This window comes from Aspergillus uvarum (genome assembly GCF_003184745.1).
Source record: "Aspergillus uvarum CBS 121591 unplaced genomic scaffold BO82scaffold_6, whole genome shotgun sequence".
Classification (NCBI taxonomy): Eukaryota; Fungi; Ascomycota; class Eurotiomycetes; order Eurotiales; family Aspergillaceae; genus Aspergillus; species Aspergillus uvarum.
The window spans coordinates 745,074-770,629 of NW_020291303.1; the positions used below are offsets into that span (position 1 = coordinate 745,074).

At 51.7% G+C, this 25,556-nt stretch overlaps 9 protein-coding genes across 9 annotated transcripts; 5 read left to right on the forward strand and 4 right to left on the reverse strand.

The window, feature by feature from the left end:
* Positions 1–564: 564 nt before the first annotated feature.
* fos-1 (sensor histidine kinase/response regulator Fos-1/TcsA) lies at positions 565–2,703 on the forward strand (the record flags this gene model as incomplete). Its single annotated transcript, XM_025639039.1, has 1 exon — positions 565–2,703. One exon carries the CDS (start codon positions 565–567, stop codon positions 2,701–2,703), a length of 2,139 nt encoding a protein of 712 aa, XP_025495948.1.
* A 1,777-nt stretch (positions 2,704–4,480) lies between these two features.
* On the reverse strand, positions 4,481–6,192 carry akr1 (putative aldehyde reductase (AKR1)). The gene is made up of 9 exons (XM_025634323.1): positions 5,995–6,192; positions 5,854–5,941; positions 5,782–5,795; positions 5,647–5,731; positions 5,576–5,595; positions 5,454–5,526; positions 5,209–5,403; positions 5,021–5,149; positions 4,481–4,951 (listed from the first exon to the last, which is right to left on the reverse strand). Exons 1-9 carry the CDS (start codon positions 6,039–6,041, stop codon positions 4,598–4,600), a joined length of 1,005 nt encoding a protein of 334 aa, XP_025495949.1. The 5' UTR covers positions 6,042–6,192; the 3' UTR covers positions 4,481–4,597.
* Positions 6,193–7,938: 1,746 nt separating this feature from the next.
* Positions 7,939–9,998, reverse strand: BO82DRAFT_302305 (MFS general substrate transporter). Its single transcript, XM_025632112.1, has 5 exons — positions 9,565–9,998; positions 9,397–9,510; positions 9,201–9,333; positions 8,719–9,142; positions 7,939–8,654 (listed from the first exon to the last, which is right to left on the reverse strand). The coding sequence occupies exons 1-5, from the start codon at positions 9,893–9,895 to the stop codon at positions 8,163–8,165; spliced, it is 1,494 nt and encodes a 497-aa protein (XP_025495950.1). The 5' UTR covers positions 9,896–9,998; the 3' UTR covers positions 7,939–8,162.
* Positions 9,999–10,687: 689 nt separating this feature from the next.
* On the forward strand, positions 10,688–11,778 carry BO82DRAFT_380814 (ATP11 family protein; the record flags this gene model as incomplete). Its single annotated transcript, XM_025637791.1, has 2 exons — positions 10,688–10,863; positions 10,923–11,778. The coding sequence occupies 2 exons, from the start codon at positions 10,688–10,690 to the stop codon at positions 11,776–11,778; spliced, it is 1,032 nt and encodes a 343-aa protein (XP_025495951.1).
* A 436-nt stretch (positions 11,779–12,214) lies between these two features.
* BO82DRAFT_166640 (glycerol-3-phosphate acyltransferase Sct1) lies at positions 12,215–14,953 on the forward strand. Its single transcript, XM_025630307.1, has one exon. It carries the CDS (start codon positions 12,651–12,653, stop codon positions 14,793–14,795), a length of 2,145 nt encoding a protein of 714 aa, XP_025495952.1. The 5' UTR covers positions 12,215–12,650; the 3' UTR covers positions 14,796–14,953.
* Positions 14,954–15,742: 789 nt separating this feature from the next.
* Positions 15,743–16,892, reverse strand: BO82DRAFT_351072 (Metallo-dependent hydrolase). The gene has a single exon (XM_025634324.1). The coding sequence runs from the start codon at positions 16,860–16,862 to the stop codon at positions 15,921–15,923; it is 942 nt and encodes a 313-aa protein (XP_025495953.1). The 5' UTR covers positions 16,863–16,892; the 3' UTR covers positions 15,743–15,920.
* BO82DRAFT_166684 (uncharacterized protein) lies at positions 16,749–17,704 on the forward strand. The gene is made up of 2 exons (XM_025630308.1): positions 16,749–16,791; positions 16,865–17,704. The coding sequence occupies exon 2, from the start codon at positions 17,092–17,094 to the stop codon at positions 17,278–17,280; it is 189 nt and encodes a 62-aa protein (XP_025495954.1). The 5' UTR covers positions 16,749–16,791; positions 16,865–17,091; the 3' UTR covers positions 17,281–17,704.
* A 1,475-nt stretch (positions 17,705–19,179) lies between these two features.
* Positions 19,180–20,903, reverse strand: BO82DRAFT_302319 (thiamine pyrophosphate-dependent dehydrogenase E1 component subunit alpha). Its single transcript, XM_025632113.1, has 5 exons — positions 20,742–20,903; positions 20,488–20,675; positions 20,373–20,434; positions 20,097–20,306; positions 19,180–20,037 (listed from the first exon to the last, which is right to left on the reverse strand). Exons 1-5 carry the CDS (start codon positions 20,843–20,845, stop codon positions 19,270–19,272), a joined length of 1,332 nt encoding a protein of 443 aa, XP_025495955.1. The 5' UTR covers positions 20,846–20,903; the 3' UTR covers positions 19,180–19,269.
* Positions 20,904–22,470: 1,567 nt separating this feature from the next.
* fluG (extracellular developmental signal biosynthesis protein FluG) lies at positions 22,471–25,466 on the forward strand. The gene is made up of 3 exons (XM_025632114.1): positions 22,471–23,713; positions 23,766–25,011; positions 25,084–25,466. The coding sequence occupies exons 1-3, from the start codon at positions 22,580–22,582 to the stop codon at positions 25,311–25,313; spliced, it is 2,610 nt and encodes an 869-aa protein (XP_025495956.1). The 5' UTR covers positions 22,471–22,579; the 3' UTR covers positions 25,314–25,466.
* Positions 25,467–25,556: the final 90 nt, after the last annotated feature.

Genomic DNA, 25,556 nt, shown 5'->3' on the forward strand with positions numbered 1-25,556 from the left:
TAGGAGGTAGTTTGTCTGCGTCTGTTCCATTCTAACCTTTACCCTTCCTTACCTTACCTTACCTTGACTCTCTCCCTCTCTTTCTCTTGTTCTTGTCTGGTCTTGTCTTGTTCTACCTACCACACCTTCTCTCTCGACTTCCTGGTTCCTATCCACTCCATCCATTCATCCAGTCCAATCTGCCACGATTCTTTTCTTCATTGATTTCCTTTTCTCATTCAAGGTTTTTTTTTCTGTCCCTTTTTTTCCCCCTCCCTCTTTTCCCTGCGAACGCAAGTAGTCGGAAAAGAGGATCCTCTGCTTGCCATCCCCACCATACCCACTTCTCTTTCCATCTGTCTCTATAAGCCACTTTCGCCGCCTCGCCCTTCTTCACCCTCTTCCTCTTCCCTTTTACTCTTCTCTTCTGCCTTTACACCCTATTTGTTCTATCTCAACTATACGTTGTTGTAATCACCTGTCTTGTATCCCTCCTCCATTCCCCATTGTTGCTTCAACACCCCTCTCTCCTCATTCCCTCCCCTCTCCTACATTAGGCCGCTGTTCATCCATGTGTGGTTCAGCATGGATCTCAACAAGCGGCTCTTTCGCCTCGGCATCGAGAACAAGAACCAAGCACCACCACTCAATTTTACCATGGTCACAACTCCCCCAGATGAGGATGAAGATGACGAACTAGACCACATGAAACTCCGCGAAGAATCTTCGAAACCGGCGCAGAGTGATGTCGCCCAGCGCGCAGACAGCGGCGCAAATCGGCAGCCGCTTGATCATGCTCTAAGTCGCATTTATCGACTTACACCCACCCCAACCGTCGTGCTGGATGCTTCCTTGCAGGTCGTGGAGGTTTCGGATTCACATTTGTCTTTTGCAGGCTTGCCCAGGGATGTGGTACTCGAAAGCTTTATCTGCGATATCTGTCCCCGTGTCATCCCAGCCCTCGATATCGCCACATTGTATGGTGCGCTCCGAGCAGCAATCACATCGCGGGACATTCAACTGGTCGACAACATCCACCTGGACGAACCGAACTCGTACTACTCACTTCGCATTACACCGATTTACGAGAAGAGCACTTTACTCTACATGGTACTCGAAGCGCACTCCATAATCAAGAAATTCTCCAACCCTACCAATAACCACCATTCCTATGTTAACGATACCTACAAGGTGCTGCTGGACACAGTCAAGGATTACGCCATATTCATGCTGGACACGCGAGGCAATATCGTGACGTGGAATTCCGGTGCCGCCATACTAAAAGGATACAGCGCCCGGGACATTATCGGAAAGCACTTCTCTACATTTTACGGGAAGGAAGACCGACTTGCGGACAAGCCGGGAAAGGAACTGGTTGTCTGTCTCCGAGAGGGCAAGGTTGAAGACGAAGGCTGGCGGTACCGGAAAGATGGATCGCGATTCTGGGCCAATGTTTTGATCACTCCAATGTATGAGTTCGGTCGGCACATTGGTTTCACCAAGGTCACGCGTGATTTGACGGAGCGCAATGCGGCGGAGGCACGCATGATCGCTGCTTTCGAAGAGTCATCCAAGCTGAAGACCGACTTCTTGGCCAACATGAGCCACGAGATCCGTACACCCATGAATGGAATGCTTCTCGCCCTAACGACACTCATGGAAGCGGGCCTGACCGAGCGTCAGCGTGAGTACGCTGCTATCATCGAGGACTCGACTTCGCTTCTATTACAGGTCATCAATGATGTCCTGGATTACTCGAAACTATCGTCTGGCTCTTTCTCATTACATCCCGATGCGTTCAGCATCGACAACGTCACTGGGGCTGTTTTGCGTAATTGCAAAAGCACTTTAAAGCCCGACGTGGAGCTGAGCAGTTACATCACCCCGGGGTTTCCTTTGCAGGTTGAGGGTGACCCTCTGCGCTACCGCCAGGTGCTTCAGAACTTGGTGGGAAATGCCGTCAAATTTACCGACAGCGGCTATGTTAAGATTTACACCTCTTTTGCTGAGGACATGGCTGATCCGACTGTATTTAACATCACCACGGAAGTCTTCGACACAGGAGTGGGGGTCCCAGAGGATGCGCATAGCTCCCTGTTCACGCCGTTTACCCGCTTTGCTGACTCAAACACAAGAAGATATCAGGGCACAGGCCTTGGCTTGTCAATTTGCAAGAGCTTGGCGGAGCTTATGGACGGAAGCGTGGGATTCCGACCGAATCCGGAAGGTCGTGGCAGTGTGTTCTGGATGACGACGAAGATGCGTCGGGTGGATCTCAAGGTACCGTTGAGGACTTTCAGTCCTCTCGTGGAAAACGTCGTCGATGTCGAAGCCAAGATCCAGGCCCTTGCACCCCAGAAGTACGTGCTGCTCGTCGAGGACAACCTGGTGAATCAAATGGTTATGCTCAAGCTTCTCAAGAGCATGGGCTTTGCGCGGGTTGATGCTGCATGGGATGGTGCGGAAGCAGTACGACTGGTGAAGCAACAACCGTTTGCTTACAACCTAATCCTCATGGATATCAACATGCCGATCCTAGATGGTGTCGAGGCCACTCAACAGATTCGGCAAATGGGCTTGGACGTCCCGATCATCGCGCTCACCGGCAATGCGCTCAAGGGTGACGCGGAGATGTACATGGCCAAGGGCATGAGTGATTACATTGGAAAGCCAATCCATCGCAAACAGCTCACGCGGCTGCTCTGGAAATGGATGGGTAGTTGATAGGATGTCGACAAGTTAACTCTGTTGTTGTTCTAACCTGTTGTCCTTTCCAACAAGCCCGCAGCTAATCCGATTGCTCTAGACCTGGCATCTGCGAATATGCGCGAAGGGCTTGTCTCAGATCCTGGTCGCACTCCAGCGAAGCAGCTGCCCAGACAAGAACCCTCTGATGAGGTTTCTACGGCCACATTGAGAGCTTCACGCTCCTCGCTCCCTTTATTGCCGTTCCCACTGTCTACCAGCAACCCTGCCGGTGCACTATTGTTGCATGAAGCATTGAGACAGACATGCTTAATTGATGAGTCTAATGACTAGCTCATACCACAAGTATCACCTTGCGAGCAAACTCTTTTTTTTGGTGAGCGCTGGAGCGCTACCATGAAAAGCATGCATGCAGAATGCATGCATGACTGACCATGACCATGGCTATGATCTCTGGTCCCGAACGTGTCTATTGTGACACCTTGAAAGCGGGGCATATACATATCCCCCGAATGGCCATAATCAAGACTTTACACAAGAAGTAACGTACGTAGTGTACTCCATTGTGTTCCTCTACCAATAATAATACATTTGCGTGAACCAAGCCTCATTGCCGGTCAATGGGTTGAATGAAAGACTTTTAATTCTCATTTCCTCAGCCATAGAGCCCTGTACACAGTAGACCAGAACCCCAGCCTATAGTTTACCCCACATTAGGACCCTTGTGATCTCCCACGCCGCGGCACCCCGGCATCAATCCTAAATAGAAACGAAGAACCGACCCCAAGTCTCCACCACCGGAGTAATTCCCCTTCCTCCTACGTAGCCTAGTTTCACGGCTGAGGGCTTACACACCAAAACCCAAACCAAGCGCCACACCCGAAGATCCACTACTCCCTTAATTAAGATAGGGACTTGGAGGAAGCCAAGTGGGCCCCTTGCCCCCCCCCTCCCTTGACTCCGATTTTGAGTAATAATGATATAATCAATTATAATCAATTATCAAGATAACGAGGGAAATTATATCCGATATTCATCCTAATATTCTCAGACGCCGGGTGCTCCCTTTCTTTACTTAGGGACTGGCTGCATCATGTTTGGAACCACGTGCCGCGGGGGAGGGGTGTCAGGTTTGTCGGAAAGTTTGTAACTGTGTATGAACTGGTGGAGGTAACTTACCCCTTCCGGACTGGATTATTCTCCATCGCCCTATATCTTGTGGGGAGAGGAGTGAGGGGATTATGGATCAGTTCACCGGGGCCACAAACTGCCAGGTCTGTTGGGTAACTAGGTAGGTAACTAGTTGTACCTAGTAGAGACACTGGGGTGGGTGTGTATACGTGTTGTGGGTGGTAGAGAGGGGGCGGTTCATATCTGGACAAATCGATAGCCAGTAGGATTGTGAAATGGGAAAGGTGAGTATCTCGTCTGTGAAGGGGGGGATGATGATGATGATGATGATGATGATGATGATGGAATAGTACTGGTTATACATAAATGCTCTTGTCTCCCTTCGGCAAGAAGTAGTTCCCTCCAATGGAACTTGAAAATCTACGGATGCTGTTGCCTGCAACCTGGGCTAGGATCAGAACCTAACCTTGAAGGTGCGTCGAGTACCGACCAACAAACCACCCAGGGCGTGTTCCCAACTTATTCACCGTAGTCAGTCTCCGCTTGGTGGTCCTACGAGTCCGGGCAGGAGATGCCTTGCGAGGTATGCACCATAATGACTACACTTGACATCAGGCGCTTATTTCAGAGAGAAAGCGATAGAGGTAGTGGAAGGAAAATATCTATTCAATCTATCCACCTTCAATTCATTTATACACATATCACATCATATTGGGCGGTTTTGAAGTTATGGTTTTGTTCCCTCTCCCAACAAATCATCAAACAAAAGTGACCAGCACATTTAAACAACAACCTTGTGGGAAGCAGGCTTCTCCTCCTCCTCGCCGAAGATGTTGATGTCCCAGCGAGGCACGTTGGCGATGTACGGAGTGTTGTAGCGTCTGCGGTCCTTGCCCAGGGCGGAGACCTTCTCGACCTCCTCGGGAGTGAGCTCCACCTCCTGGAAGTTCTCGGCAATGCGCGAGGGAGTGACCGACTTGGGGATGACACTGTGGCCGCCGACCTGGGACCAGGCGAGGATGACCTGGGCGGGGCTGACGGTCTTGCCCAGGCGCTGGGAGGCGGACTCGGCGACTTCCTTGACTTCGGGGCGGGTGACGAGGAGGGGAACGCCGAAGCCGTTGTTACCGAAGGCCTTTTAGTTTCATTGATGGTTAGCTTGGGGAACTAGCCCGAGGTTTTGAGGGGAGGGAAGGGAACGTACAGAGTAGGCGGTGATGTGGATGTTCTTCTTCTTGGCGTACTCAATCAGCTCGGTGCTCTGCAGGACGGGGTGGCGCTCGATCTGGTTGACGGCGGGGACAACACCGGTGGCGTTGATGATGGCCTCGAGCTGTTGCGGGGGTTAATTGTATGGTTCGGTCATTGTGGGAGGGCAGGGCCGGTTCTTACGTGCTCGACCATGTGGTTGGAAACCCCAACGGTGCGGGCCTTGCTCTTGGGGAGCTTGGTCACGGCTCTCCAGGTGTCAACAATGGAGATCTCGTCGGTGATGGCAACGTCACCGCCCTCGACGGAGCTGTTCTCAACCAGGGGGAAGTAGTCGTTGCCGCGGGAGAAGGAGACGGGCCAGTGGACCAGGTAGAGCTGGGGCTATTAGCGATTGCAGAGTCAATTGAGGGATATCATTGTCCTACATCAAGGTAGTCGAGCTCGAGCTCAGCAAGACACTCGTCCAGGGCCTTCTCGACATCGTCGGGGTGGTGCTGGCTGCGGGGGGGTTAGTCGGGATCGAGCGTGGCGAGTTGCTTAAACTGACCTGTTCCAGAGCTTGGAGGTCTGGTGCGAGTTAGAAGATACACGCCGGTGTCAGGAGATGGTTATACGCACGATGAAGATGTCCTCACGCTTGAGGCCGGGAATGTCCTGGAAGGCACGCTTGATGCCCTGGGCAACCTCACGCTGGTTCTGGTAGCTGGGAATGGTCAGTCTGGATGAGTGATTTGGTCGTCCTGAATGGCTTACATGGTGGCCAAGTCCTAGATTGTGTTGTTAGCTTGCTTCTGCCTCAACTCCGAAGGTGCTTTGGAAACCTACCAAGTGACGGTAACCGGCCTTGAGGGCGTGGTAGACGGCCTCACCGACCTGACCGGGGGCGGACTGCCAGGTGCCGAATCCCAGCTGGCTGGAAGAGGTGAGCCAATGTGTTTTGATATGGTGAACCGGCGAGAAACTTACGGGATCTCGTGGCCGGAGCTGAGAGTGACCTTCTTTCCGAGAGACATTGTGAATGAGGTGAATATGATCAATGAACGGTGTAGAGAAGGAACAGGGAGATGAGAATGTTTCAGGGGAATTGAGGAGAAAAGAAGAGAGAAGGAAAACAAGGGAAGAAGAGGAGGAGGTTGCGAAAGAAATACGAGAGGAGCTTGAGTGTTTTTTTTTTTTTTTTTTTTTTTTTTTTTTGGGGAGGGGGGGGGGGGGGGGGGGGGGGGGGGGGGGGGGGGGGGGGGGAGAAAGCAGTCACGACATCTAGAAAGAAAGTAGTATATTTTACCCCGCCAGTCGGTCTCAACTTTCAAGAGTCAATACCCCTCGGTGGGGCCAAGCGCGTGGGATGGCCTCAGGTTTAACCGTTCGACTTCAACCATTGCTGGACCCAGAAATTGTCGACAGGACTACTCTAGTCCGGCCAAGACGAAGCAGGTACGTACGTACTGTACGTACTGCACCTACCCTCATCTCCGATAGCCAGTCTCCTCGCATCTTCCGCTGCCTCTCGTAGGAGAAGGAGCCGTGAGTGCAATGCAATGCAAAATGATGTCACTTGACTGTTTCAACTTTCGACAGCTGAGAAAGACCACTGCCAAAGACCAAAGATTCCTCCGGCTTCTTTTCCCTTCAGTCCTTCCGTTGGACCATCGATTGGTGGAGACGACAGCCACAACACCTTACCCAGTCGGGTCAAGCGCCGGAGAAATTGGGGTCCTCCAGTCTGTGGCCGAGAAGAGTGAAAATAGCCTCCACTTTCCTCCCCGTCCGCAGGAGGGGAAATTCTGGCTCTTGGCTTTTGGGGAACCGAAAACGTGGGGGAGGAAAGGGGGTGTCCTGGACAGAGTACACCGTCGGTCAAACTCTCCACCGGAAGTCCCTCCTCCCCGCTCGGAGAATTACCCGTTCGGGTCCACCAGTTGATACTCTGTGGTTTCAACTAGTTTCAACTCTCAATTCATATCCCGAATCAACACCCCGAGCGAACTATATGTTGCAGAGTAGGGAGTGAGGGCATGTTTGTCTGTCTGTCTCTTCCAATCCAAATCATAACTTTAAGATCACAAGTTTACGACTCCAGTCCCAGGTCGCATAGCTTCAACGTGACCCAAGCGTCCACGATCATTTCGAATTCATGGCATTGAAAGGACCTACGTTCTGCGTATCGCACGGCTCTTGATGCGTCAGAGACTGTCACCAGACCAATCAAATTCACAGATCCATGATTGCATGTCAACTTATTGATTGACCGCTGCAGAAGTTCTACATATCAAGGAGATCCGGACCCCAGTCTATGCAGGGTCCTGCGGCACCGAACATTCTAGTGCAGCCCTATGAACCAATGCTTGAATTCTTCCAAAATGCGGAACTACCGCCAGCCGGGCCTGTCTGAGCCAGGAGCTTGTCAAACTTCATAGTGAATTGTGAGGAAAGAGAGAACAGCGGGTTGAGGATCCCTCCGCGTTGGGGCTAGCTGTCGACAATCAAGATGAGACACGCGCTTCAGATGGAGGGCAAAGTCTGGGCAGGCTCTATATCATCCGCAGTCGCTCCCAGCTAGTCACATCGATGAGCCTGGACTTAGCCTGGGAACTAAAGTTGCAAGGTGGAGATAATGCAGGCTGCCCATAAGAGCATCTGCGCTTTCAGCGCACGGGCTACCGGGCTGCACGAAAGGGATGGCCTAGGCTAACAGCCATGGCAGGAGAGAAGTCTATAAGACAGGCTCCTGCCGCTAATCTTCTTTGGGGGAGAGGTGACTAAATGTGTTTTTCAGCCATCTGGTTCCAGATATAAGATGGATTATCCTGTTGATCATGTATTGATCCTGCCGTTCACAAGTGTTGATGGAGAGATTTAAATCTACTGTACTCAATAGCAGTTGAGCAGTTGACCGGTCTCTCGCTTCGGGAGTTCAAGCTATCGACTAGATTCCGTACTCACATACCTACTACTCCTGGACTTGGAAATTTTCACCAAATGATGTCCTTTTATTCTTCCCACGGACAAGTTGCTCCGTTCCTAGCTGCAGTTTGTTCCTGGTATATTCGGCCATGTTATTGGCCAGTTGCCTTGCATTATAAACTTCATACTTCTGCGTGCCGTTAGGCCACGCTGTTGAGCGCGGCCTATCGTTAATCTTCATGAAATCTATCAGGTACCCTCAAGTGCAGCAAAGAGAAGGAACCAAGAAGATACATTCCTCCCGCCAAAAGGAATGGCAGCCCGAACCATGCGGGCCCTAGACGCAGACCCAACCGAAACGCGTAAGCCAGCAGTGGACTGGCAATCACCATCCCAAATGACGTGATAGCTGCAGCTGACGAATAGAGGGTTCCCACGCGGTCCGGCCGGACCAGCGCGGTCACAAAGCTGCGGCATGACACTGCGAAGGCAGCCCCCAACGAGAACAGCACAATGCCCAGGATGAGAACGGCCCGCGATGCGGCCGTGGCCATGACAAAGAAGCCAAGAGCGGAGACGAAACTACTTCCTTGTGCCAAGAGTAGGTCTTTCAGCGAAGCTGAAAGTTTGAAATACCGGACGAGTAGGAAGGACAAGGCTGGCATGATGAGTAGATAGTTTGCGAGTATGATGAGACCGCGCAAGGAGATGAGGAGGCTAGCCTAGAGGGGTGGTGAGCACATCAAGCTTCTTGAAGAGAAAGGTGACGGCGGCGATGCCACTTACATCGGCAATACTCCATCCGAAACGTTTCGACGTATATTGTAACAAGAGGCTCGTTGATTGCTTGCTGATGGATGTGACAAACAGGGCAAAGAGACAGATGGCGATGGCTGGGCTGCCGATCATCAACCTGGCCGAGTCCTGGAGGTCCTGGAGTTTGCCCTTGATATACTGCCTCACCGAGGTCTTTCCGTCCAGAGACGACCGTGTCTCTTCTTCACTGGTCACAATCGTCGGGCTAATTTTGAATTTGGCGTCGTTCAGGGTTTCTGGCATGGGAAACGCTGCCAATGATCCGAGGGTGGCAACCCCAAGTCCGAGCATGAATGGCAGCCATGGATCACGAGTCATTAGATATGCACTGACTGGGGTGGCTAGGATTTCAGACACAATCGCAATGCTGGTCAGGCGGAACAAGGCTGTGGCTCTAGAGGCAAATAAGCAAATGCGACAATATGACTATCCATAGAAGGGCTATCGCATACATCTCTTCCTCGGCGAACAGGTCCGCTACCATAACCAGAGCAATAGATGAGAGGGTGATGTCCCCACCGCCAATGAGCCTCCACATCCCTGACAGCCAGACCAGCCGCAGTGGTAGGAGAGTGGAATAAAAGCCTTGTTATCATTGCCTTAGCCGGAAACACAGTTCATGTAGGCAAGGGCCGTATTCCCACTTACACACGATGCGGACCCAAAGCTCCCCGAGGAGGGTCCCCAGGAGACCAAGAAGGAGGACCGGTTTGCGCCCCCAGCGGTCCGCCAACACACCATACGGAACAGACAAAAGAATGCCTAGGATGTAGCGCCATCAGCATCGGCACAATGGAATTCAGCGGGTCATCATACCTGGTAAAACGTCGGATGTCTCTTTCCATCCATTCACGAGAGCCAACTCACTCTGCACCGGCTCAGACTTACAAATTTCTTCTGTTGGAACGGTGTCTGCTGGGTTGCCAAGAGTAGTCAGATAATTCTGGCAGACAATATTCTCGAAGATCTTGGTTTGGGGGGCGGCAGTTAAGTAGAATCCAAAATCCACGGCGAGAATGAGTATGGACGCTGCAATCATGACGGTCAGCTTTTGTGATCTCGAGGCGGATGCCGGTTGAGCTCTGTTCGCCTCTAATAGAGGCGCATTCTCTTCGTGAGCATCTATCGAGTCAGACGTGTTCGCCATTGGATCTAGCCCAGTGATGGCGTTGTGTTCAAAGCTGTCAAGAACCGACTCCCAGTCGACAGAGATTAAGTAGGAATATTGGGAAAAGGAGAGCAAAGAGCTGGAGGATGGAGTATGCTACTAGGCAAGGGGAGGGGGCGCTACCTGGTAATTAGTGCCCACCGCTGGACGTATAGATTAACCCACTGCTAACCTCTTGCGGCAGAGGATGAGAATGAGATAGCATAAGAGAACACACAAGCTGACTGATAGGCGTCTGAGCGGGGAACGCTCAATCATGCCGCCAATAAGATTAAAATATTGACAATATCGGTACATATGCTTGGGCATAATCAATGATCGAAGATGTATATAATCTGATTGAATTCTACCGGCCCGCAGTGACGGCAATAGCAATGCATGCTGTATACGAGTGCTAATCTATAAGTGACCACTAGCGTTGAGCTCTGTCAGGTATTTTATCTGAGTTAATGATCGAGAGAATGGAGGTTGAGATGCATGTACAGGATGGCATGGTCAACCTTCAATCTGGGTACGATAAGCCACACGTCTGAGCCAATTCGCCAGTCCTGTAGCTAATTATCTGTCCTGATGTACACCCACATTCAATATGAAAAGTTCACGGTAAGTTTTCATGTACTGTACTTAATGCCTGGAATAAAAAATAAAAAGTATAAGTCAACCTTAACTTAAGATGCTGTGCTTACATAAGCATTTCAAACTGAACCGTCGGCTCCGGCACTTTTTCGAACCTGAACTCGCCAACTCCGCGGCAGAGCTCCAATCTTGAAAATGTCCTCCTTTCGCTCATCAGCTTTCCAGTCGCTATCTCGGAGCAGAACCTCTTTCCTGCGCTATCAGCAAAGGAGGTGGGCCCAAGTACATGATGTCCGCTTCCTCGCGACACACCATGACCCCAAACAGGTGCTGGACAGGTACAAGGCCAAGCTTGACCAGAAAGCCCAACAGTGAGTCAATAGCAATCCTCAAAGCCTCGCCATCGCGAGTCTCATATTGAAACCATTAGGGAGGGCCATGAGGACATTGAATCGTTGAAGGATGCCTACAAGGAAAAGATCCAAGACTTTCGCCGTAAAGCATCCACCTCAATCACCCCCGAACCATCGACACCGTCTCCCTCCACCACCGGGCCTCCTCCCCCTCCAACCCCACCTCCCTCCCCTCAAGCTCAGGCTGCGATAAAGGCTACGACCTCCGCGAAATCAGGTGCCATTAAAGGTCTCGATTCTTTCCTCGACGTCGAGAAGATCCGCAGTCTGCCACCCAAGGAAATCGAAGCCCTCTGGCGCCTCCGGCACGCCAATAACTCCCACTCCATCTGTGCCTGTATCCCCGTGGAGACATACCAGCGCATTTTGTCTGCCGCGCGCCAAAACCCCCAGTTTATACTACCTCTACCACGCAATGCGACGCAGTCCGAGGCCGCGGAGGGTGAGAACAGCGAGAATGCCAATGGTGGTGCAGACATCCATTTCCTCCAGTGGGCCTTCCACCCCCCGGCATCAGCCCCATTTCCATCGGCCACCCACGCTTCACTTGCCAACTCCCACACTTCCACAATCATCTTCACGCATCTTGCCGCCTACAAGTTGCATGGCTCCTTTGCCCAGCCGCATACTACTATTACCCACCATCTTGATCTCGCAGACGACAAGGGACTGGTCCTTATGCATGGCCAGGTGATGCCGGACTCTGGTGTTTCTATCACGGATGCCAGCTGGCTGGTTAGCTGCGTGCAGCGATTCTATGACTTTGGTGGACAAGCTAGTGGGCGGAAGGGAGAGTTGTTACGCATGTTCACTCGGGGTGACGTGCAGAATTTCAAGATTGAAGAACTATTGGCTGAGGCCGAGAAGGTTTAAATGAGCCCTGGTCAGAAAAGCCCGTGTACTATAGCAGTCAAGTCATGACCGTATTCCCACCCTCGTATTGCAGCGAGCATTACCAAGACCCCCTCGGAGTGGGGGAAACCGCCGTGATTGGCGCTAGCTCCTTCCGAGTCCGGTCAGACGTAACGGTGGCATATCACGTGACCATAATGTACATCATGCAGCCCCGCGCGCCTCCCCGGAGAGCCAACACGCGTCCAGATTTGCAACCATTAAGGACCCTGATTGGTATCAGAGCATTGTTCCAGACCCCCGAGTCCTCCTCCTTATCTACTGTACTGTACAAGTTACAAGTTCAGACTCCCCAACTCTTTGTCCCCAGTGTTGGGTCCCAACCGTTTCTGTGTCGGTCGGAGAGGTCCAGATCGACGGAGTAACTTACCTAATCAAAGCTAGCTTCAACATCCGAATTCCTCCGGAGATCGTTCGATTCGCATCATTCTGCGCTCAATTCTTGATTTATTTCGCAAGAACTTTCCTTCTTCCGCTGCATCTCCAGCTGCATTCCCAACCAACGACTGCTTCAGTAGCTGCAGTGTATCCTGTCTTGGGCGGCATAGTGTCGACGCCAGTGGAAAAAGCTGTCCGACTATCGCCTCATCCGCCCAGTCTGCGTGCTAGACGACTATCAACGCGCGCACGCGCTGGCTGTCCCCAGAAAGAAAACCCGCCGCAACGTCACCTCCCGTCACACTCACAGGCCGATAAAGCGTTTCAACCCCGCGGTCATGAGTTGAGGGACAAGAAACGAGGCACACCCCGCGGCAATATTGACGATTTTTGCTTTTTCTCTACTCTTCTCTTTTTCTCGGTCTCAACAAGTTCGAGTAACCCAAGACGCAGCCATGGCTCGGAGATATATGATCCCGTGGCTATATGACCTGGGGGTGTGGATTTTCACCCTCTGTCTGGACATTTTCTTCCGCGAGGTCTACTCTCGCGGTGCATGGCGGATCCCCAAGCGGGGCCCCGTCATCATTGTTGCCGCCCCCCATGCTAATCAATTTGTGGATTCGATCCTGCTGATGCGCATCATGAAGTACTATGCGGACCGTCGCATCTCGTTCCTGATCGCCGACAAGTCGATGCGCGAACCTTATATTGGAACTATGGCTGGATGTATGGGGGCGCTGCCCGTTGTGCGGTCGATGGATCATGTCAAGCCCGCAAAGGGTGAAATCTACCTCCCAGACCCGGAGAACGACCCGACATTGCTCAAGGGACGCGATTGCGATTTCACGAGTGAGCAGTTCATGGTGGGCGGGACCATTATCCTCCCCCGTGTAGGCAAGTCGAGTCCCGAGCAACAGGCAATCGAGGAGATCATAGATGCGAACACGATCCGACTGCGCAAGCCGTTCAAGACGTTTGAGAAAGACCATCCTCTCTATGCTGCTCTGCGTAAGGGAACCAACTTCAAGATCGCTCCCCACATCAACCAGAGCAAAATGTTTGATGCAGTGTACCGCGAACTGATTGCTGGTGGCTGCATCGGTATCTTCCCCGAAGGTGGCAGTCACGATCGCCCCAGCCTTCTCCCATTGAAGGCTGGTGTGGCTATTATCGCTTTGGGCACACTGGCGCTGGATCCCAACTGCGGGCTGTCCATCATCCCGTGTGGTATGAACTACTTCCATCCGAACAAGTTCCGCTCTCGTGCCGTGGTGGAATTCGGAAACCCCGTTCAGGTGCACCCGGATCAGATTGAAGCGTTCAAGGCTGGTGGAAACTCCAAGCGGAATGCGGTGGGCTCTCTCTTGGAAACGATCACAGAGGCATTGACTACCGTGACCCAACAAGCTCCTGACCATGAGACATTGATGGTCATTCAGGCCACTCGTCGACTGTACAAACCGCTCAGGATGAAGCTGCCCCTTCCGGTCGTCATCGAGCTCAACAGACGTCTCCTTAAAGGCTACACCCAGTTCAAAGACGAACCAAAGGTACTTCAACTCAAGAAAGCCATCTCTGACTACAACCGCCGACTTCGTGCTGTGGGAATTCGCGACCACCAAGTTGAATGGGGCGACGTCAAGCACCGCCCCTGGTGGCTGGTTCTGGGCACCTTGCTCTACCGTGTCGGCGAACTTCTGACCCTGGCCGTTGGCACTCTACCCTCCGTCGCCCTCTTCTGGCCCGTCTTCGTCACCGCCAAGGTTGTCTCGATGAAAAAGCAACGTGCTGCGCTAGCCAACTCGGTCGTGAAACTCGAGGGCCGTGACGTCGTCGGCAGTTGGAAGATCTTGGTCGCCATGGGTCTCGCCCCAGCGCTTTACACTTGGTACACTGTTATTGTGACCATCTGGCTACACTACTGCCGCCATGATGGATTCTACGCTTCTGTCGTCCCGTGGTGGATAAACGCCCGGACTTACATTTCCGACTCAATTCCCCTGGCACTCTTTTCCATCTTCTTCTTCGGCCTCATGATCTCTGTCTCCTTCGCCGGTCTCCGCATTGGCGAAATTGGCATTGACGTCCTCAAGTCTCTGCCCCCTCTCTTCGTCGCTCTCGACCCTCGCTCCGCCAGCTCACTCGCCAAACTTCGCGCCGAGCGTCAAGCTCTCTCTGCCAAAGTTGTCGACGTAATCGACAACTTCGCCCCTGAAATCTTCCCGGACTTCGAATCCGAGAAACTGATCGACCATGAACATCCCGGAGACGATACCTACCAGTCTCGCCTCAAGAGTATGCCCCCCAGTGAGCCCGAGAGCCGCAATCGCAGCGCCAGCCGCAACGGACGCAGCCGCTCCCGCAGCGCTGGGTTCAATCTGTATGAGACCTTCCTCAAGCCCCTCAGTATCAAGTCCAAGGATGACCTCGGCGAAGTCAACCGCCGCATTCGGGACTCGATGCAGGAACGCGGGCGCCAACGCGTTCGCGAGGAGTACGACCAAGACGGGGACGAAGAAGTGGTGTCCTTGGACGGGTCGGCCAGCGTCGGTAGTGGCGATGTAGTCGTCGTGGAAGAGATGAAGAAAACGAAATGATTTAATGGGTGTGTTTTGGGTGGCGACTATGATGTTGAGGCTGGCTATATGGGTATTTCTTTATATCTTGAAGGATTGTGACTACGCGCCAGCTGAGAGTGTAGCTTGGCAGCAATTTCTTTCGGGTATTTGCCCCGGACTGAGAAGTCATGTTGTGGTTGTTGTAGTTGTTGCTGTTGTTGTGAATGTCGATACCCTCCCTCCATTGTGCTTTTTATGTTCACCTTTGCCATGCCTTTTTTGTTCTACTAGGCTTCCTCCGTGATTTATGCATATCTTATGTCTCCATCCTGTTGCGTTCTGCGAGCTGATGCATTATGTTTCTGCGTTTGATATGGGAAGAAAAAGCAGTGAATGAACAGTGTCATGAAATCTCATTTCAATTTTCCAAGGGGTTGAATCCGATTGAGACTCGGTATAAACCAACCGTCTACAATCTATACACAGGTATTTGGTGCTTAGGAGTACTGTACTGGACTCAACATACAGGCTGTGCGAATAACAAATCCCAATTGATGAGGCAAGCATCATTTAAAACAATTGCAGAAAAGTAGATTATTGTACTGGTAGTAATGCTGAAAGGGAAGGCCTTGTAACCCGCCAAGGCGGGATGGCGCCATAGAGCGGTGACGGGGGGATGATGATAGATGCCTGAAAGGCTTAGTTGCCAGTCCACGAAGGGGTGGGGAGGGGGGGGGAAACTGGCTCTGCTCTTCTTCTTCTCCACACGAAACTCCAACTTTCTGACTTCGCCAAACTTTCACTATCTGGATCGCAAAAACTTGATTTCTAACGCAGAGAAGGTTTCTACAAGGGGAGAGGGACACAGGTATGTATGCGTGCTTTTTGGTTATGATGAAGGTATGTGCGTGTATTCATTGTCTAAATGACTAGGTACTCTTGAGATGCTTATGAGAAACAATGCTGATGATATGCTTTGCTCGCTGGGTTAGATTTATGTCATGATTAAGAGGTATCGTCATTAGCGGGTATCGTGCTAGGGGGACTGGAGTTGCACAGCAACTCGAAAGGATTGGTTTGAGGTATGGTCAGGACGAACTCGAACTCGAACTCGAGCTCGAACTCGAACATGTGACTCCGTTCCAAGTCTCGAAGGACAAGAAATCAAACACGCTTGTCGAGCAGAAGACCTCCGGTAGGGGTTTTGCTGGCGAACCCAGCTTCACGGTTGAAGACCTTCTCACCACGCAGCCAGGTCTCGCGAACCATGCCGCGAAGCGTGCGGCCTTGGTAAGGGGAGCACTTGTTCCGGAAGAGCATGGTGCTGGGCTCGACGACCCATTCGGTGGTATCGTCAAAGACACAGATGTCCGCGTCGTGACCGGGAACAAGATCGCCCTTCTGGTTCTGCAGGCCCACCTGACGGGCCGTGTTGGTGCAGCAGAGGCGCACGATGTCTTGGAGAGCTTGCTGGGTCATGGTCTCATCGGTGCTGGTGGCGAGGTCTTTGCGGCGACTGATCTCGGTCCACAGAATAGGAAGACCCAGGCCAACAGATGAGATGCCACCCCATGCCGAAAAGAAACTGCCTTCGTTGGTGGCGGGACTTTCAGATGTGCAGCCGCCAGGCACGTCAGCTGGGAGAAGCTTCAAGTCGGGTGTGCAAGGCGAGTGATCCGACACAATGGTCTTGATGACACCGTCATCGGCGTGACGGTCTACCTCTTCCCAAAGGCGGTCCTGGTTGGACTGCGAACGGATAGGGGGGCAGCATTTGTGGCGGGTATCACCGTCACGGATCTCCTCAGCAGCCAGGGACAGATAGTGGAAGCATGTTTCAGCAGTAATGGGAACACCCTCCGCGCGAGCCTTGCGCAACAACGGAATCGCTTCCATTGCAGACAGGTGCACAATATGCAGAGGAAGCTTAGGAGCTAGATGGGACAAGGATAGGATCTCTTCAACAGCACGAGTCTCATAAGACGACGGACGAGATGCAAGGAACGTGGAGTACGCCTCAACGGGCCCTTCCGGTGTAGGCTCCGTCTCTCCAGCCATTTCTGCATGGAACATCAGAGTTGTGGGCTCATCAGCTAATTCTGTCATAGCCTTTCGGATGTCATCCGAGGAGACGGCGGGGAACTCGTCAACCTACTTAAGGTTAGTATGGATATACACTATCAGAGACTAAAGATGCAGGGGAACAGTCACCTACCCCACTATCGATAAGGAATCCTTTGAAGCCACGAACACCTTCATTCACCAGAGCCTTCAATTCACCGGCATTGCCAGGGATGATGCCGCCATAGAAGCCAACATCCACCCAGCACTTTCCATGAGCTGCACGGAGCTTCTCTTTGAAATTGGCTACTGTGGTGGTAGGCGGGATAGCGTTCAAGGGCATGTCAATGACCGTGGTGACTCCACCAAAGGCAGCGGCCTGCGTGCCTGTATAGAAGCCTTCCCATTCGGTACGGCCGGGCTCATTGAGGTGGACATGGGCGTCAACCAACCCAGGCATTAGGACATGAGGGGAATAGTCCGTGTATGGAATATCGGCAGGAAAGTCGGTTGCAGGGATCACGGAATCGAAAACCGCCGTGATCTTTCCACTGGTGCGGGAGATTACGATAGTGGCTGCCGTCAAACGCCCCGAAATAACGGCTCGCGAGGAGACAATCACTATGATTGACGGTATTTGAACGGGCTCCATTTGTGGCTATGAACTGGGAGCACTCGAGTATGGAGAGAGGACAAGAGAGGAGAGGAGTCAAAGAGACAGAGCAGACAAAAGGTCGAGACAGACAGTCAGACTACTGAACACTGGACAAAGATAAGGAGAAGGAGGGCTGATAGGCCGATAAGGCGGAAATGGCGGTAGGCAAGGGATTCCTTTCTCTGATAAGGCAGGCAATGGGCGAAAAAACGATCGAGTCAGGCCCTCCGATAAGGGGTTCTTTAAGTATCCGACGTGATAAGCAGACATTGTTCCTCTTCGCCTCGCCGATTATCTAGTAGGCCAATCGTCCATAATATTGATCGAGTAACAGAAATCGGGGCCCACAGCAGTGACAGATCCACCGGGTCTTCCTCTCTTTGCCTCTCGTTTAACGGTTAAGCTCCTGACGATGGAATGGGTGAGTAAGATTATTCTGCATTACACCGGAAAGGTGCAAGTTGATCATGAGCCTCCTTATCAGCTGCTCTCGTGACTTAAAGAAGTGCTTGTGTCGCATCGTGGAAGGTTTTCTTTCTTTCGTTCTCTTCGTCTTTGCGACCTCCCTTCCATTGTTGCTCCCGTCCAGGCGGCAGACACTCGCGAAGGGGGGTCGTGAAATGTCCGGGTCTGTGTGTTCTTCACCCATGGGTCGGATGTATCGGGCGCCTCCGGCATCCGCCATCGGGGGTCCCCTGGGGCGAGACAAAATTTCGACTTTTTTCTGCCAAAGGAGATGCTCTTACTCGATCAAAACTCGGAGGGGTACCTGAATTTGACATTTCTGTTACTCGATCGAAATTCTCCCGCGGCCGCGGGATGGTTGAGCATTGACCCTCCTCTTCCCCTGTTGTCCCGGAGGTTTTGTGCGTGGCCTGGGCTAAGTGGATAAACATTGCCGGTCTCTCCAGACTCCAGAGAATCAAAAGAATCTAGATGGGCGCAGATTGGAATTCACTTTTCCCATGATTATTGCCCGTCCGGTACTCCGTAAAGTGCGGGAAACCACGCAGAAGTGACCGCCTTGAGACAGGATTCTGCCGGTCTGTTGTTGATTAAGTTTGGATCGCCACCACATACATCGTTATTCTGTCTTATGCTCAAAACTTGTCTCTGCTTGCTTTCCAGGGGGAGGCGAGGATGGTGATGGCATTTCATTATACTTCGATGAGGTCAAGTTGACTCGATTTTTGCCCGTAGGCGACTGCACCACCCCGATGACGGAAGACCAACAGGCGGTGTAGTGTAAGTCAGGCCTCAGTGCCGATATCGAAGCGTCCCATGGAATTGGGGCGAGGCCCTGGTTCCCTAACAAGGGTAGTGCATGGCAGTAAGTATGAAGCGAAAGTCATGTGCAGATATTGGACCACCCTGTTTTTTTCTGCAGAAAGCCAAAATGAGATCAATTGCGTCGGCTATCCCGGCTATTGAGCGTGTGGTAGGAAGGCGGTCTCACAACTCGGAAATGGAAAAGCGGAGGGTGAGGAGAAGAGGGGAAAGAGAAATTGTGGACTCAGGCTGGACTCGACTCAACCTGACTCACCTATGATCGATGCTTGCCTAAAGAGGAAGTGAATTGCCCTTGTTAGGTCACGTGTCGTCGTAGTGTTGGCGCAGTGGTTGCGATCATGAGGCCTACTCGAATACGAGATATCCTAGTCCCGAGCATAGCTCTTCGCTGGTTCTGCGACACGACAACCACTGCATGATGTTACAGGAATGCAGGCCTTGATTGTTTGATTGTTCGTCTAGATGTATACTTATCACCTGATGCGCAAATCATCAATCAAACGCACGTTACAGTCCGTTGATCCCGTCCTTGAATTGACGAATGTCATACTCCTCAGGGTATGTCTCCAAAATACGCTTAAGGTCTTTCATCTGCTCTTGCGCCTCCTCCGTGACCTCCTCGTACACCCCCTCGAACGCAGACCGAAGTGGTGGTTTCAACTCACGCTCGGCCTCGCCAAACTCTTTCAGCACTGCTTTGCGAAGCTGATCGCGTGTGTCTCGCTCAGTATCCTCGTTCCATATCCCTTCATTCTCTAACCACTTCCGCAAACGGATAATCGGATTGTCGCGACGCTTCCAGTCCTCCACCTCAACTCGGGCTCGATAGGCAAAACTGTCATCACTGGTGCTATGGTGTGAGACGCGATAGCTCATCGCCTCAATGAGAACTGGCTTGCCGCCGTCGGTCAGAGCGATTCGCCGTGCCTCACGCATCGCTTCGTAGACAGCAAAAATATCATTTCCATCAACCCGAATAGTATCAATTCCGTAACCAATTCCACGACTCGCGATGCCATCACCGCGATATTGCTCCAGGGTTGGCGTTGAGATGGCATATCCGTTATTGCGACAAATGAAGACTACGGGGCAGGATCGTGTCGCGGCAATGTTGAGACCTGCATGGAAATCGCCTTCGCTGGCAGCACCTTCACCAAAGTAGCAGGCTACGATTCGAGGTGGTATATCGGGGTTCTGAAGGGTTTGCAACTTCAAAGCATAGGCAGCGCCAGAGGCTTGTGGTATCTGGGTTGCAAGAGGTGACGAGATTGTGTGCTGTATCTGTCAGCAATCATACATCAAAGCTCCCCACTTCGTACAGGTAGGTCACTTACCGTTCTAGGATAATTTTTGCCATAGTGAACGGGCATATTACGGCCTTGGCTATTATCGTGTTGATTGGCAAAGAGTTGGCTCATGAACTCTTTTAGGGTGAATCCTCGCTGTTGGAAGACTCCGGTCTCACGATACTGAGCGAAAACCACGTCGTCGGGAGTCAATGCAGCGGCGGAGCCAACGCTGATACCCTCTTCTCCAGCAGAAACCTTTCCGAGCTGTTAGATCCTCTCCGTAGCAAGTTCTCATAAACTAGGTGGGAGTGGGCTTATCACCATGTAAAAACTCAATCGGCCTTGCCTCTGAGCCTCGAACATTATGACATCCATGACGCTCACTAGCCATGATCAGATGCTAAGTGGTCACCGTGGGGAACAGGTTCCCACCTACCCGTCATCATATTCTTGTACCACTCCAGTATCTGCTCCTTCGGTATATCGAGGAGCTTGCGCGTCTTATCAACCAGGACTCCGTCGGAGTCCATAACTCGGTAGGTAGGGATGTTGGACACTTCGGTGGGGTTGATGAATTCCATATCGGTGGTGAATTTGCTATTGACAGCGCCTGGAAATCGGACTCTAAGATAATCTTTAGCGATCGAACTCAAGACTTTGCTGAAAGGAGAGCCTTGTGGAGCGCCATACCGGTCAGATCCCGGACGCTGCGATATAGAGCTACCCCATCGCTGAGATATCACCGGTAAACGTGCATAAGAGCGACTTAACGAACGAGAGATGCTGAGCACCATGATGTATCTCTATGCAGTGCTGAAATCATACAATGATGCTGTGATAGAAAAAGAGATCCTCTGGCATGTACGGGCAGCTGCTATCTATCCAGTCTCCCTGGAATTCCTGGGGAATGCGGAGAAGGCGGTTGGCCTCGGCCTCGACGTCACATGGACACCGGGGATAGCCGCCGCAATCTGTGAGTTGAGTTTGCTTTGTTTGCGCAGATGACCTAATACTCATCGGTGATCGACCTGCAGGCACATGACCAAAGTAAGATCTTCTTTTCGATTGTCATTTATCGATCCTTTCTGGTATTCTGGATATTGTGTTGGTGATCCAGAAGGTTGACAACGGCTTCTGGGCTCGGTATGGGTCGGCCGAGACTAACGAGCTCGGTGAGCCTGTGAGGAGGGAGAGCTTGTTCCTTCGGCATGCCGATCCTCGGGCCGTGTTTCCGTGTGAGCCGTTGGTGTGAAAGCATGGACTTTTTCGACCCAGTGGACGGTACCTCAGCCATCTCTATCGATTTAAGATACACAATACGTGCTCCTTCCACTCGTCAGACAGGAGATTTCACCAAATTGTGGCTGAGTCGCGGTCGCACACACTATACTCAAGTACAGCTCACTCAGGTCTGACAGCCCCGCCCAAGAGCTGTGTGAACTGTGAATGGCAGCTTCAAGTCTTTCCACCAGCTCTGTAGTCTTCCGAGACACTGACTGGAGCCCCATAGCACGTTTCATCTCGGGCTAATGAGTGGCATAATGACCGAATTCCGGCTAATTGTGCTATGTGGCCAGCAGGCAGCTCCTCTCCTCTTTTTGCTCGACTCCTCTCGTATCTGTGCTCGAGAGAATGAGTCGTTAGTTAGGAAAACAGATTACATCGGGTATAGTCGGGGCCATGCCTGCATCAAAGGCCCAGATCTCTTCGCTTAGAACAAGACCGTAACGCTAATGGCAGAGCTATGGCGTTTTCCAAAGGCGTCGCGTATACACCGGGATAGCACGGAGCGACTAATGATGACTCGGTTGCGCTGGACGGAAATACTATTAGGAGTTGTGCACCGGAAGTTGGCACCAGAACCAACATCCGGTGACATGGACAGTGAAGTAGTTATTAGACCTATATACAATCTAAGAGTAGATCGACTGGTGGAGCTATAGCTCCGCTGGTGGTCGTGGAAGATACCGGATTGCGTATGGTTGACGAGCAGATGTCGTATAGATTTCCTACTTGCGCTTCAACCGAGGTATAAGGTTGATTGCCATTACGCGCGGAGATTACCTTTTTCACAACTCATCGTCGACAAAGATGCTGGATTTGAAGCCCTCGAAGAAGAAATGGGACGGACATCGTTCCGATGTCTCTTACTTGACTACGGAGCATATGTTTTTCACCGTAATAAATGCGAACGCTCGGTCGGCGGGAGCTGGCGAACTGCCTAAAAGGGTAATCATCGCCTTTCCCTCTTCCCATCCCTTGTCTTCCACTGTCGGAGTATCCTCTGACTACTTTCTATTTCTATCATCCACATCCACATCCACATTCTCCTGCTCAGCTATTTACTCTGCGTCCAACTTCCATCATACCTCTTGCAAATATACTCGTTTTTAATCCTTTCCTTCCTACTTTCCCCCTCCTCTTATAGACGGTGCCCGCCTCCCTGTTTCAACCCTCCGGCTACTGCCGAGTGCCGCGCAGCCATTAGCGATTGATCGACCGAACGGGCCAACCAAATCCCATGCACCATGGATCCGCTTACCTCCCTCCGGCAGCTGGTCCAAACCCATCCTCTCATCGATAACCATGCCCATAATCTCCTCAACAAGTCCAATGCGTGCAATTATGCAAAGTACGCTTTCGAGCAGATCACCTCAGAAGCACAAGGTGTTGCTTTAGAGAATGCGCCTCTTACGTTGCCGCTCCAACGGGCTGCTCATCAGCTTGCAAGCCTGTATGACTGTCCCACTAATGATTGGGACAGCGTCAAGGCGGCTCGAGATAGATGGGTAGAGCGCGATTATGATGACCTGATCCGTCGCTGCCTCGAAGGAACGCATAGCCTTCTCCTGGATGATCTTCTGACTGATGAGGATATTGAGCCGTTTGACTGGCATGATCGCTTCACTGCAGCTCCGACTAAGCGAATTGTACGGATTGAGGTGGTGGCCGCCCAGGTCCTCGCCTCCATTCTTCCAGAAGGATACTCGGAGTCCCTAGATGACATGACCAATTTAAGACAGACCTTTGATCAATTCCGTGAAAATTTCCATCAAAATATCGAGAAGGCTATTGCAGACCCCGTTGTAGTGGGGTTCAAATCTGTCGTCTGCTATCGAACTGGCTTGAACGTTCAATCCGCTGACGACGAGGGTGATGACAGCCGTTTACTGCAGTCTTTTGCCCGAACAATCCAGCAAGGGAGTGGTTCTTCGTACCGTATCGAAGACAAGCCCTTAAACGACTGGGTGGTTCGGCAGACTCTGGACTTAGTCCAAGTCGCCCGTACCACAACACCTTCAGGCCCTAATAAACCACTGCAACTTCACACTGGACTGGGTGATAATGATATCAACTTGATCCTCTCAAACCCCGCCTACCTACAAGATTTAATTGCACGATATCCCAAGGTGGACTTTGTTTTGTTACACTCTTCTTACCCCTACACCCGCGAGGCAGGTTACCTTGCATGCGTGTTCCCTAATGTCTATCTGGATCTAGGAGAAGTGTTTCCGATGGTGAGTCGGGATGCTCAAGAGTCTATAATCAGAGAGAGCTTGGAAATAGTGCCGACCAACCGGCTCCTGTGGAGCACTGACGGCCACTTTTATCCGGAGACGTACTGGCTTGCTAACAAGCAATTCCGCGATGCACTAGAGAAGGTTCGTACGAACTGCCTATGATTTATTGACGTTGTGAGCTTACCCAGTTTAGGTTCTTGTGGACTATGTCCGTCAAGGTGATTTCGCCATTGACCAGGCTAAGGCCGCAGCCGCAGATATTCTTTTCCAGAACTCGAATCGCCTTTACAGTTTGAACGAGACTGCAGCTTACGACAAGACACATAAGCCTTTGTCTCGCCCCTTACAGGGATCATCAAGCGATGATTGGGAGTGCTTTGTACGAAACAATCCGGATGTTAAGTACATATGGCTGCAGTTCTTCGATTACACCGCGACGTTACGCCTACGCATTTTTCCGGTGCAGGAATTTACCAAGATCGTACGCAACCAACGTCGCATTGGAGTCTGTCTAGCCACTCAGCAGATGCTTCAAAACGACTCAGTATGCCCCGAAGGCTCTACAACTGGCCAGTTCTACATGCAGCCGGATTTATCTACACTTTCCCGCAATGTGGGGCTGGACTCCAAAAGTGCAACCGTTATGAGCTGGTGGTTTACAGAGGAAGGCACACCTTTGCCGGGATGCCCTCGAAGCCTTCTGCAAAATGTGACCGCCCGGCTGCAGACTGAACATGGTATTCAAGTCCTTTGCGGCTTTGAGATCGAAGTTGTGTTTATGAAATGCATTATAAACCCCGATACCAACAAGGAGGAATTCGTTCCGTGTGTGAAAAATCATTCTTGGTCGCAAATGACCAGAGAGACCAGGCGCATGGTACCTTTACTCGAAGAGATTGCCGAGACTCTTGCGTCTATCGGCATTGACCTCCAACAGTTCCACGCCGAATCCGCTCCAGGTCAATTCGAATTTGTCCTTCCGCCTGGGTCACCTGTGGCGGCGGTTGATACCCTTCTGAAAGCACGGCAGGTAGTAACTCAGGTTGCTGAACAACATGGTCTTCGCGCGACGTTGCATCCCCGTCCTTATCCTCATGCTGCTGGCACAGCTTCTCACGCGCACCTTTCTATCACCCCATCCACGAAGGAGGATAGCTTTCTTGCAGGTATTCTTCAGCACTACCCAGCCCTGATGGCCGTTGCTCTCGCCGGAGAGGTTAGTTATGATCGGGTGTGCTCTGGTCTATGGGCCGGAAGCGAGTGGGTTACCTGGGGTACCCAGAACCGTGAGACTCCAATCCGAAAAATCTCCGCAGGGCACTGGGAGATTAAGACCTTGGACGGACTCGCAAATATGTATATAGCCATGTCGGCATTTTTGGCTGCGGCCTACCTTGGCTTGAAGACCAATGAACCATTGACGGCTTCTGATTGTCCATGTGAGTATCTCTAATTCTGGTTTCAGATGCCAGAATCTGCCTTGGCGTTTCCCACGTGCTGACTTAGGATAGATGACGCTGCAACCCTGGACGAAGCGGGCCGTCAATCTTATGGCATCACTACCCAACTGCCAAAGTCGCTTTCTCAGAGCCTTGAGCAACTGGAAGCGGATACTGCTTTGCAGGACATTCTTGGAGCAACTCTAGTCGAGAACTACCTTCTCGTCAAACGCGCAGAGAAAAAGAAGTTGGATTCAATGGACGAAGATACACGGAGACAGTGGCTGTTGGAGCGATATTGATCCGAGCGGAGCGCATATTTGATGACATAGCGAAACGATTTTCCTGAGACGGCCAATACTTCTACTTCTTTTGAATGATGCCCGTTCGAGCTGGTAATTCCAAAGGTGTCTGTTAGTGGACTCGAATAATGAATGGATAATGTTGATTCCGGCATCTTGAAATACGATACATAAGAATCACGGGGTTTCTTCCTAGTGCAAAAGGCCCTCCATCATACAGATGTGCCGCCTCATCCACTTCCA

What these genes read in the sequence shown, in the direction of transcription:
- BO82DRAFT_351072 (XM_025634324.1), bottom strand. Translation starts at nt 16,862, where the DNA reads ATGACAGAATTAGCTGATGAGCCCACAACTCTGATGTTCCATGCAGAA.
- BO82DRAFT_166684 (XM_025630308.1), top strand. Translation starts at nt 17,092, where the DNA reads ATGAGCTGCACGGAGCTTCTCTTTGAAATTGGCTACTGTGGTGGTAGG.
- BO82DRAFT_302319 (XM_025632113.1), bottom strand. Translation starts at nt 20,845, where the DNA reads ATGGTGCTCAGCATCTCTCGTTCGTTAAGTCGCTCTTATGCACGTTTA. An exon ending in CAGCGTCCGGGATCTGACCG is followed by an intron (nt 20,676 to 20,741) that starts GTATGGCGCTCC and finishes AGATTATCTTAG; the next exon opens with AGTCCGATTTCCAGGCGCTG. An exon ending in GCCGATTGAGTTTTTACATG is followed by an intron (nt 20,307 to 20,372) that starts GTGATAAGCCCA and finishes CAGCTCGGAAAG; the next exon opens with GTTTCTGCTGGAGAAGAGGG.
- fluG (XM_025632114.1), top strand. Translation starts at nt 22,580, where the DNA reads ATGGATCCGCTTACCTCCCTCCGGCAGCTGGTCCAAACCCATCCTCTC. An exon ending in TCCGCGATGCACTAGAGAAG is followed by an intron (nt 23,714 to 23,765) that starts GTTCGTACGAAC and finishes TACCCAGTTTAG; the next exon opens with GTTCTTGTGGACTATGTCCG. An exon ending in GACGGCTTCTGATTGTCCAT is followed by an intron (nt 25,012 to 25,083) that starts GTGAGTATCTCT and finishes GACTTAGGATAG; the next exon opens with ATGACGCTGCAACCCTGGAC.
- BO82DRAFT_166640 (XM_025630307.1), top strand. Translation starts at nt 12,651, where the DNA reads ATGGCTCGGAGATATATGATCCCGTGGCTATATGACCTGGGGGTGTGG.
- BO82DRAFT_302305 (XM_025632112.1), bottom strand. Translation starts at nt 9,895, where the DNA reads ATGGCGAACACGTCTGACTCGATAGATGCTCACGAAGAGAATGCGCCT. An exon ending in GACATCCGACGTTTTACCAG is followed by an intron (nt 9,511 to 9,564) that starts GTATGATGACCC and finishes GCTACATCCTAG; the next exon opens with GCATTCTTTTGTCTGTTCCG. An exon ending in TCGGATGGAGTATTGCCGAT is followed by an intron (nt 8,655 to 8,718) that starts GTAAGTGGCATC and finishes CCACCCCTCTAG; the next exon opens with GCTAGCCTCCTCATCTCCTT.
- akr1 (XM_025634323.1), bottom strand. Translation starts at nt 6,041, where the DNA reads ATGTCTCTCGGAAAGAAGGTCACTCTCAGCTCCGGCCACGAGATCCC. An exon ending in AGCGTGAGGACATCTTCATC is followed by an intron (nt 5,596 to 5,646) that starts GTGCGTATAACC and finishes AACTCGCACCAG; the next exon opens with ACCTCCAAGCTCTGGAACAG. An exon ending in ACCTCCAAGCTCTGGAACAG is followed by an intron (nt 5,527 to 5,575) that starts GTCAGTTTAAGC and finishes ACCCCCCCGCAG; the next exon opens with CCAGCACCACCCCGACGATG.